General features: G+C 43.1%; 1 protein-coding gene across 1 annotated transcript in view; it reads left to right on the forward strand.

The window, feature by feature from the left end:
* Positions 1-12,074, forward strand: part of LOC140847148 (uncharacterized) — a 37,536-nt gene that overhangs the window by 23,440 nt on the left and 2,022 nt on the right. The window contains exon 3 of the mRNA XM_073226398.1: positions 5,005-5,109. Within this exon, the coding sequence (XP_073082499.1) occupies positions 5,005-5,109 (105 nt within the window). The remainder of the gene's footprint in view (positions 1-5,004; positions 5,110-12,074) is intronic.

Below are 12,074 nucleotides of genomic sequence, written 5' to 3' on the forward strand. Positions count from 1 at the left end.
TTTTATGGGAAGTAGTATTTTCTGGTCTTCAGTTAGCATGAATTACTTTATTTAATAATATTGAAAAATATACATGCTAGAGAGAAACTTTAACAATTTCTCAATATACATGCATAGTACATAGTTATAAGTATAATATAAACATAGATGGGAACAAAGCAATCTTTCAAAATGATAAATTATTAAATATGCATTACAATTTGTTAAGTTAAGGACTCTAGCAAATATAGCTTACATGTTTTCAAATTTTAAAAAATGAGATACATACAATAGCATGCATGAATCTTAGTGTTTAAATATTTTCTGACATGTGTGCACTCATGTGACCATGACCCAGATCGAGATATCAAGCATCTCACTAACTTTTTCCCTTTCACCTATTTCACCCATTCCCTACCACCTTTCCCTGTGGCAACCACCAGTCTGTTCTCTGTGTCTGTGTGTCTGTTTCTGTTTTGTTTCTTTGCTTTTTAGAGTCCACATGTAAGTGAAATCATATGTTATTTGTCTTTTCTGACTCATTTCACTTAGCATAATACCCTCTAGGTCCATCCATATTATCATAAATTGCTAGAGTTCATTTTTTTATGGCTGAATAATATTCCATTGTACATATATACTGTGTCTTTTTTATCCATTCATCTATTGATGGGCATTTGGGTTGTTTCCACGTCTTGGTGATTGTATGGTGTGTGAGAATGTGTGAATAGCAGGCTATCCTGCAGGCTCCTCACTTTAATATATAGTAAAGGGCAGTAATAGCTAATGTCATAGTCAGCAAATTTGACCTTTCCTTTATCTTTTGTAATGAATTATTCAAGATTGAAATATGCTAACGTTTACTGCTATAACTCTATTTGAATATGCCTGTAAATGTGAAAAGTCCTAGGGCTGCCCAGAATGGGGTTTAGCACTATCTATCTGCCCTGGGCCACGAACATGGCATTTCTACCCCAGTCTCGCGTCCTCACCCTCCTTAGATTGCCTGGCAGTGGTCACGAGTTCCTGCGTGATTCTCCCTCAAAGAAAACTGACGTTACCATTTGAACAAATATGAGCTTCACATTTGGGTATATGCCTCTGTCCACCTGGTCGGAGAATACGTGATGTGCCATCTCTATTCTCTAAATCACCCTAACGCATCTGGGCATGTACAGGTTGTGGGTTCAGAGTGTAGTGAAATAATGGCCACCGCGCTTCAGGCTGGATTTATGCTCCATGAGCTAAAATGGTTCTTAACTCTTTTTGTTGCCACATTAGATAGCCATTCACTTTTAATGCATTTCTAATAAGAAAACACTATGCAAAGATGTACTTTAGCAGAATTTTGTAAGCCCTCTATGCTAGAGGTAATAACCAGCATCCTGGAAATAAACACTTCCACTTGCATTTTAAGTCAGATTAATAGCTTCCTTTCATTTATAACTTGGTCCTAGACTGAAAGCAAAATCACTATCCATTTATTTCTTATTCAAAGGTTGGAAGAAAAGGTACCAAACAAAATGATTTTGTATAAAAAGATTGCAGGTTCTGGCAGCAAAGGTCTGGATTAAAGCCTCGGCCTGCCGTTCACCGGCTGTGACTTGGGATGCCGCCGAATCTTTGGCTCGGTAGTAAAACGGGATCATATTGATGCTAGAGCTGTAACGACATCTCACCCTTGTGATTCACACCCTGGACTTATCTTGACACACGTGTGTTCTGCTTTAAAAATCTTAACTCTACAGCATCTCAATCTCAGAACACAGCCTTTGGCCCTTGGCACTGATACTCTCTCCTGTCCTGCACACCTGCTCCTTGTTGTTGACTAAACCTCTCGTCTCTTCTGTCGGTCCGTCCCGTGCAGTTCTAACAACTTGTCCACCCCTCTGGGGGCTCCACAATTCCTTGATTTAATGATTTGAAGCCAACTTGTGCCGTCTCCTTCACCCCTTGCTCTTCCAGAATATCCACCTTGGAGACCCCTTATCCAAAGTCAGCCCAGCCGTTGGCTTTCTTCTGCTGCATTTGGGCCGCACAGCACAGCCCAGGGAAGAGAGCAGCGCCTCACCCAGTGAGCGGCCCAGCGCTGCGTCCCAGCCGACGCTGTCTGTCCTGGCTCAGTTTCTTCTCCTGCTCCCTGGGAGAGTCCCTCCAAACCTTCCTTCTTCCCGTCCCCCTACCCCTGCCCTCACTGCTCTGCAGGTGACCTTTCCTCCTGCCTTTGAGAGAAAGGGGCCCTCGGACAGCTCTCCGCAATGCCTCGCTCCCCCTCCACACCCCGCACCCCCATTCTCGTCCCCGCCCTGCCTCGGGGCGGGACTTTCCTCTCCTGTTCAAGGCTCATGCTCCTCCGTGGGCGAGGGCCCCTCCCCCTGCTGTTTCTGGTGTCCCCCGCCGTTTTCTCAGGATTGCCTCTTTCTTCTCAGCACACAGACATTTCCAAGTGAGGTCTTAGCATCAGTTGCCAACTCTTTCCAGACAGAGCCAGCTTTTTCCTGCTTCGTCTCCACTTCGCCACCTTCCGTTGCTAGCTTCCCTCCGTGCCGTCTGGCCGCCGTCCCTGCCTGGTGATCCCTCTTGCTCTCCAGGGCCTCGGAACCGCCAGAGCCAGCAGGCCTCTCCAGCCCTTGTTCCCCCGGGTCTCCCAACGCATCCGGTTCTGACTCCACCTACTTCATGAAACTCGCCACAGCCTCTGCTCTGAAACGTCCTCCTTCCGTGACTCCCAGTGACACTGTGGCTCTCCCTTTGCCGCCGTCTAGCTGCCTTTCCTTAGTGTCCTCTGTGAGTCCTCCTCGCTCCTGAGACCCGCCGACCCCCTGGAGCTCCGCCCCCTCACCTGGGATGCCTGACGGCTCCATCTGTCTGGGTGTCTGTCTGGGCCCTGAGAACTTCGACGTCCCAAACTGAAGTCATGTCCTTCCCCCTCCATGTGTCCCCCTGAGTAGAGTGTCTCAGCGGAGGTGCCCTTATCCACCCAGATGCACCCCAGAAACGTCAGCTTCTTCTGGAGTCCTTCTCTCTCAGTCTCCAACGCCCCATAAAAAGTCTGGTTGAGGCTTGTTTGTTTATTCCTTGGATCCATTCTCTTCTCTCTGCACAGACTTTGTTTCATATTTTGACTAGTTTAATAGACTACAAATCTTGGGGGAGATGGATGAAGTGCAGCCCCACGGCTGGGGGCAGTGGGGGGGGTGCGGAGGGGAGAGGAAGATGGTCATGGGTGTCCTTTCTGGAATCCCGTGTGATCCTGTGACTCCGGCGTAAACCCTTCGGCGTCACACTCCTTAGTACGATGGGGAGCTCTTCCTGGCTGGGATCCTGTCTGTTTTCCAGCCTCATTTCTTGCTATTTTCCATAACTAGTGATGCCACAGCCATACACTGATTCTGGCCCTTCCTAGTATGTCATCCAGCACCTTTATTCTCAGTGCCGTAGACACGCTTCTCTTTTCCTGACCTGGTCCCTCGGTTCAATTATGACTGAATCAAAGTCTTACCTTTGCTCCTATTCCCGTCCAGCCCAGTCCAAGTTGTCCACTCCAGCACCTATTCTGGGTAATGTTTGGGCATCTGTCCATCATGATATCAGTTTCTCCAGCTGAGAGTTTCTGGAAACTCCCTTTTGAGAAGTCACAGCTAAAAACCCAAGATGTTGAGAGAGAAACTAGTGCTAGAAAGACTATGGATGCAAGTGAATTCTTGAAAACCTTGAGAAATATTTTTTGTTTACTAGAAGGAAGCAATATAATAAGGTGCCATTAAGCAAATGCACACCAGTGCTGTCTATCTTATACAACTTAAGTAGTGGTTAAGATGCTGCACCTCATAAATAGTGGATATTTTGGACAAGTCATGGAACCTCTTTGTGCCTTAGTCTCCTTGTCTGTAAAATGAGGATAAGAATAGTAATACCTATGTCTTACTTTTTTATGGCAAGTTAAAGTATGTAAAATGCTTTAAATAGTGCCTGACATAGTAAGCACTAAGTAGGTATTAGCTATTAATAGTTATTTTACTTACTAGTTATGATGGCTACACACTGCTTATTGTTTTTACTGAAGTGATTAGAATCTGTCTTGTTTTGAGGCATGAATATGCAGACACATTTTCTTTGACTGGTTCTCTATCCAAGTGCTCACTGGGGTCTAATTTATTTCTTGTAGTTGTTGAGTCATCCTAGTTTCCAATGTTGTCTCACAGATGCACCCTTTTTCTGACTTGGGGAGAGTTTTGGGGTGATGTGTGTCTAAGCAAGCTCAGCTCGGGGCGGTCCAGCGTCCATTCCTCAGCTCCCTTCCCAGAGCAGAACAGCCTGGCCGGCTTCACGGCCTCCCCTGCGCCAGGCGCGCCGTCTCCCCCACTCGCTCACCCTCGCCCCCCTTCACACAGGAGCTCTTCGCCCTCTGCCTGAAGGTCCACAGTCCAGTTTTCTTTGCCTCGGCTTCCTTTATGTTTTCAAGGCTGCCTTAACATAAACACAAATTCTGCTCCTCTTCTTCCCACCTCCACTTACCTTTTTCTTACAATTTCCAGTCAGACTTGATGTTCACTTACTTATATTTAAAAAGTCACAATACTAAAAATGAGTAATGAAGGAAAGCCATGACTGTAAGTTCCAGGAGGGCAGGAAATACATTTTATTCCTGTTTGTATTCGAGTAGGCACTCGAAGGGAGTTATAAGAAGCAAATGAGACGGCCTACAGGAAATAGGTGTATAAATGGTAAAAATCACTACCCAGATGTTAAAAGTCTAATCTAGTCTTCCTCTCTTCCATTATGGAGTAGATCCTCGTACCAAGATTGTGAGGATCTAATTTATTTTTTGTAAAAGTACCTTAAAGAAATCTCAGCCTTCTTAGGTGACCCTTTAGTCACCTTCATAAATGTGTAAGAAAATTAAAAATTTATACCATGGTTGAAATCTATTTTTTCTCTTAATTTTAGTACAAAAATAAGAGACATTCTTATGTTTCAATGACATTCATATATTTAACGTCTGTCGTATGTTTTTATTCTCAGGCTGTGGCGTCACGGCTGTGTGGACGCCTTGCCCCGGGAGCTCCTGCCGCCCAGGCCGTCCACACTGCTCTCCCAGAGTCCTCAAACTCCCTCGCTTCTCTGCAGGTGGTGGAGTTTGTATTAATTATATCTTTACTGAAGTGCAGTGTTGAAGAGTGAAAGTGTAAGGTTTTGTTTTATAGGACCCACATCCCTACAAGGCTGGTTACTTTATGCGCAATGAAGGGAGACCTTCAACAGATGGGAATTACTGTGCCCACTGATTCCAGCTTCCTCTCCCCAATCATTTCCTTCAATACCATTTTTCATAAGAGTTCTGAGAATATTGGCAATCCAGGAAAAAAGTTCATAATAACTGATTTATTTAAATGCAAAATAGGAGGCTTATAGAAATCTTTCTAAGTAGCTTTCTTGCTTCTTTTTCATAATCTAACAGTATTTTCAGGTATCTTGCTGAAATTTAGACAAGCTCCTATGATATATTTAGAAAGAACCAGTACATTTTGTTACCTAATTGCCGTTGAATTAATTTTTCTAGTAAATGAAATATATCAAATATGGGTGTGTTGATTAATAAAATACAATCATAATATTCATTTCCATGTGACTTTTGTAATACAGAGGCCAGTAGATTAAATTTAAAGTTGAAAAGGTGATATTTTTCTTAATAGTATATTCACCTAAATCTGTGACAGAAATAGTATGTGACCAGACTTGGAAGTGATTTTGTCATGGCAAATATAAATTGGAATGCAGGGAGTCCCCATTTTTGCCATCATTTGTTAAACTCTGAGAAAACATTTTCCCCTCAGGATAAGTGGGTATATTTGAGAATGATCAGCATGTTGGTTATTTGAGTAGAAGAGTATCTTTGCTGAGACTAGGACAGCAATAAACACAAAGTTAAAGATGTATCATAGTCTTAAAAAGACAGCATCTCTTGAATGGATAAAGAAAAGGTGGCACATATACACAGTGGAGTATTATTCAGCCATAAGAAGAAAACAAATCCTATCATTTGCAACAACATGGATGGAGCTAGAGGGTATTATGCCCAGTGAAAAAAGCCAGGTGGAGAAAGACAAGTACCAAATGATTTCACTCACCTGTGGAGTATAAGAACAAAGAAAAAAACTGAGGGAACAAAACAGCAGCAGACTCACAGAACCCAAGAATGGACTAACAGTTACCAAAGGGAAAGGGACTGGGAAGGTTGGGTGGGGAAGGAGGGAGAAGGGGATAAAGGGGCATTGCGATTAGCACACATAAAGTGGAGGGGGGACATGGGGCAGACAGTATACCACAGAGAAGACAAGTAATGACTCTATAGCATCTTACTAAACTGATGGACAGTGACTGTAAGGGAGTATGTGGGGGGGACTTGATAATGGGGATGTTGGTCCCCTCCCTGCCTCTAAGCCGCAGACAAGGGAGGAGACGCGATGAGTTGTCGAAGACCAGAAAGGACCAGGCAGGGGGCTCAAGAGCAATGCCGAGAAGGTATTTCTCATATTTATTGAATAAATGAACTTACAATGAACTCAAACATCATTATCCGGCCTTGAGTCTAGCCCAAGGTCGCGACGCTTCTCAAGGATACCAAACTGTGTGAAGGTGGCTCCGAGCCATGAGAACTGCTTTGGTTCCCATCACTCAGTCCTTGATTACACATCAACTGAGTGTGTGGGAAAAACAGTCAAGTCATGTGTGCTTATACGTTTGATTTCTACCTTACTTGAATTATGTATTAACCCCATCAATCCCACATATCCCCCTTTTCTTTTAAGATATAGGAGTATAATAAGTAAACCAGTTCTAATAGAAGGTTTTTTGACATAGAATAGTTCTTTACATTCTACAGTATAAAGTAAAAGTCTATGTTTTGAACTTATGTAAAGGATAGCAAAGATAGAAAATAAATGGAGTGCAATTAGAGGGTAGGTGCAGGTGAGCAGGTCTGTGCTATAGACTGTGTTTTGGTCTGAGCTGGGCAAGGGCAACAAAACATCCATGGGTGCAGAAGATTTCTCTCAAAACTGGGGGGTTGAGGCTCTAAGCCTCACCCCTGTTGGCCCCCCATCTCTCACCTGATGGCCCCCCTGCGACTGTGCCTGTCTTAGGTTGTTCCTCCCTTGAGGAATCTTACCCGTCTCTGGCTAACCAGCCATCTTCCGGGGCCATACAGGGACATGTAAAGTTGGTAAGTGAGAGAGAAGTAATATCCTTTGAAAAGGTTAGTTTTCCACTTCTTTACAGATTTATGCCCCGTGGCTTGTGTCCAGCACTTGCGTTAAGACATCTTTGCCAGTGAAAAGGATTATGATGCACAGCAATTTTAAGTATGAGGCACGAATTCTAGTAAAGAGCTGTATTTTGAAAGGAAGAAAAAAAGCTATAGAAGTAGATGGAAGAGAATATGAGATTGATTATTTCTAGAATATGAGAAGATTGATTATTTCTTTGACATGATTTCCTGTAGAGTAACGTAAGCATGTATAGGTTTTAACAAACTACTAATTAAATTGCGTACACACATTAACAAAGCGGGAATACAGATACGTAGTAAAAGCAGGCCTACAATTACTGGCCATATCCAACGAAACCAAGAAAACCAGTCAGGTAACCCAGGCATTTGTGAAAACTTATTGACAATATGATGGATATCATCTAATTGATTCTGAATAGTTTGAGGAGAATCAGACAAATTGAGACAACACATTCCTGGAAACTGTTCACATCCTACGTGCTCTTTTAACAGCAGACGGTCCACAGCAGCGCGATCCTGAGGCTCTGCAGCTCGCACTTCTCCCAGTTCTGGGTTGAGTTCCGATAATATAGAAGCAGTCAATTTTGTTGTTTTGCTATATGCACAGGCCAGCTTAGAGATCTCTTTCTGCATTCCTACGACAAGTCCAGGAACCGGCAGGAGGAACGCAGCTGCAGCTGCAACAGCAGCAGGGTCTCCAAGTTTCAAGTTTTCATCACAATCTGACGGCAGAGCTCAGAGACGTCTCTTACGCTTATATCCGGACGGTCTATTAGATCAGGAAGAATGCGTCCCACCCCACAAACACCTCGGTAGGGGGAAGAAAGGGCTTGATGTGTTTTGTCATTACACAAAATTACCCAACCATTTGGAAGTCTATATCCAGAAGACCATTTCACATTGATTGTGGAATTACAGTAAGAGGCTACATGAGTACAGTGAGTACATACACAGTCCGTGATGCTAGCAGTGCTCACAGGGAAATTTAATTGGGCATCAGGAGTAAGCGTCTCAGGGGGAGGAGTGCTATTTCTGTAACTTACAACATTCAGTACTAAAGTTTGCCATCATTCCCTTTGACGGTGCTCTCCAGGCAAATATATATCGGGGAAATACGCCAAATTAGTCAAATATTTTCCTTGATGAGGAGAAGAAATTCCTCTGATATGTTTCAGGGGCCCTCTGGAAAATATCAGAGTTAATTAGAGGTAAAAAAACTTTTTAAAATTTGGTCTTGGGAAGTTGTCAAAAGTTTTTAAGGCGCTTGCCTAAATAGAATTATAGTTATTAAATAACACTTATTATTTAACCAGAATGATAATAAGAAAGTTTAAAAGCAAATGCAGAAGGTTACACAGCTAACAACACTTAGCTTAGTCTTTTTAATATTAAGATCTCATTTTCTTAAATACTCAGACAATTCATTGAAACTTTAAGCAAAAGAAACTTTTAATAATCAGAAAACTTTTTATAATCTTTCAACATTAAAGGTAGAGTAAGAAACTTTTGTTCTTTCTTTTTGACATATGAAAATGACATTGTTTAATCTCAGTTATAAATATGAATAAAGCATTTTACATAACTGTCTTTAAACAAACAGCTATACTTTTGAATAGTTATCTTCTTTTACTTCCTATACAATGCATTTCTATTCCTTATACCTTCTCTTATTAAAACATACACTCTTTAGCATACAGAAATGTTTTCCTTATTATTATTAAGTAGTTTTCATTAGAACTTAAAACCATTTGGTACCTTAACATTCAGTGAACACTGAAAAACAGGCCACTGTAAACTGTTACACCAGCATTCTTCAGATTGATACATCTATGAACATATTTTATCATTTTTGGAAATGTGCCTTACAGCACAATTTCTCATTAAGCACAAAATATATCTATATAACTTAGCAAACTTTAAGAATTTTGGTTACCACAAAAATTCTCAGGCTGTTTGCAGATATATATACCATTATACACTAATACAGTATTATTATTAAGATGTTTATTTGCTACACTTATTTACTTATTTTTAGCAACCATGCCAGATTACTTATAAAACTTTTACCAAACATCAAAGTCAAGCTTTTCTTTAAGCATCTTCTTGAAATATTTAACAGGTAACATCAACTTAAATGACTTTAAGTAAACTTTGGCAGTTGTTAACTGTAAGGACATGTCCGTTTCACTTAAATTAGCTTTAATGCTTAACATTTTTTATTAGATTTCATGGAAGTTTTAGAATGCTCAATGTTCACAAGCGCTTGTCTTTAAATCAGTTTTTATTAATACCATCCGGAGGTAGGAAATATTTTTCATTTACATGCTTAGACACACAAACATACAGACTGAGACATAATGACTACAGTTAGCAACACTTTTCATACAAAAACATACACACAAACTGATTAAAGATTTGAGTTACTAATACTCAATTGCCTTCTTTCTTTTTAGCTTACTTGATTAAAGTACTTCAGTTTTCAAGAATACACTCTAAGGGCGAGCAGTTTACGTAACTGGGTTAAGGTTTAGATGGCCCCAGACTAACAGGGCCAACGAAGGCTCTGAACTGATACGGACTGTGTGTGTCCAGGGGGCTGGAAATGAAATGCAAGTACAATTCTAGCACCAGTCGTTTAAAGCCAGGCTGTGTTATAAAATATAAATCTCTTCTATCTCAGGGAGTCTAGTTTAAGACTTCCCAATTTTCAAAGATCATGATGAACCAGTAAGTAGAATAGATTTTCACTAAAGGAATTTAGAAAACTACTTCCATATTGTAGTAGTGCACGGGACTTCTCACTATTTTCCTTGTGGCAAAATATATTTAGCTGCATAACATTATATCGCATACTTCTTTCAGGGGCCAAGCCTCTCTAATCAGTGTTTGTGTTGAGGCCAGGTTTATGTGCAGAAGATAAGACACTTCTTTCTTAGTTTAGGGATTTAATTACTCTGTTAGTTTTCCTAGTTTCTTCTGCCTGAGCTTTAGTCCTTCCTCGAGAGGCCCCTGCCTGTCTGATAAGTGCAGGGAGTGTGTGACTTTTCTTCACTGCTTAGAGTCTTGATCTGAGTCACAGGCTTGTCTCGCTTCCCTGGGGCTTCAGACAAGGAAATGCTCAGCTCCAGGATGACTGCCTCTAGGGAAAGGAGTTAACAGAACAGAGCTATTGACTTGTTGGTCTGACCTTTCAGCTTGATGGCTTTACAGACGCCACTTACATTACATTACACAGGAAAAAGTGGCGCAGGCCTAACAGGACTGCTTTGAAAAGGAGCAGAGGAACGCTTGCAAAGGGAGAGAGAAAATTCAGAGACAGTTAGGGACATTTATGGTGGGGTTTATACCCTTAAACACCAGTTTCTCTCACTGCTTGGGAATTATCCTGCTAATCACCTACTGTAAGAGATCTGATCTGTGAGATAAGAGGTCGGGATCATCTGCATCTTTCGCATAGGCAGCAGCCTAGCTGGAGGTTCACTCAGCGCCATAGGATCAATCAGCCGGAGCTGAGATCTAAGGACCATGGTCTATTGATCCAGTCCGCCCTCGGAGTCCGCCGATTAGGATAGGAAAGTAGGAAATCGGCTCAACCACTCCCCGACATTCCCATTGGTCCAGAGGCAGGGGATCAAGGAGCGGCAGACACCGGGAAACCTTTCACCTGAGACTTAAGACTGGTAGCCACCACTAATCATCTTTTAAGTGGCTAATGGGTGCCCAGACACATTTTATGAGATAAAGAGTGCAGCATTAAGTCAGGAATAAGAGCGAAGCGTGGGTCTCCTACCTTGTGGGGATGAGCGTCAGGTTCCGTGAGACTGATGAAGTCAGAAGAGAGTTAGGGACACCCCCTGCCTCACTCAGAGGCCAGGGCAGGCTGAAGAAGCAGGCTGGGAGTCAGAGGCAGAGAGAGAGAGGCGCTCCTCACGGACACCCAGTCGGGCTGTCGGGGTCTGATTCCAGACACGCGGGCCTTTCAGAAGCTGCTGAAGTGCAGCGTCAGCCTAGAGTCTCGCAGGTGCCCACGGCCTTCCTCGGTCCCTCGCATCCAAGGAGACGCCTCTGAACGGGAATCCGGGCCTCCACTCAGCTGACATTCCCGGCTCCCGAGGGAGACGGGGGATCCACTGAGGGAGACGCAGGGGAAACTGTCGCTCGAGACTTTGACATCGGCAGCCGGGCTCGTCCCATTTAAGTGGCTGACGAGCGCCCGATGTGCGCCACAGACGGCTCCCTTCTATAAGGACAGGGAGAGAAAAGGCAGGCTTGGGTGCTGATGCTCACCTCTGAGGTCATCCCGGGCGAGCCCCTAAAAAGGGGGAGTTTGTAAAGGTTGCAAAGCGAGAGTGATCAAGTTACATAAAGATTAGACAGGCCAAGGCATAGCATCGCCCCGTCCAGGAGCTTTCTTAAGATCTCATAACATTAGCCCAATTTGTTTGTTTGAGGGTTCCCTGCGGCGGCAACCAATAACAATATTTTTTAATGTATTTATGCAATTGGGCAAAATCCTTCTTAGAAGTTTTCACTCCTGGTGTTTTTAGGAGGGCACAGAGTAATTTTAAATAGTCCTCCGGTTAGCTGCTTTGGTCTGTTTGGCCCATTATAGTGTCCTGACGTCTCGCTGTCCCTACGCGCGATTTCTCGGGAGTCTTACCGGATCAGCGATCTTCGGAGCTGCCAGCTCTGCTTGTCAAGGGTCGCCGAGCGGAGCTTCCCTGCTCTTTCAACGGTCCCTGTTGGAGCCCCGCTTGCCAGTCAGTCCCCTCCCTGCCTCTAAGCCCCAGACAAAGGAGGAGAC

Source organism: Manis javanica, chromosome 17, assembly GCF_040802235.1.
Source record: "Manis javanica isolate MJ-LG chromosome 17, MJ_LKY, whole genome shotgun sequence".
Lineage (NCBI taxonomy): Eukaryota > Metazoa > Chordata > Mammalia > Pholidota > Manidae > Manis > Manis javanica.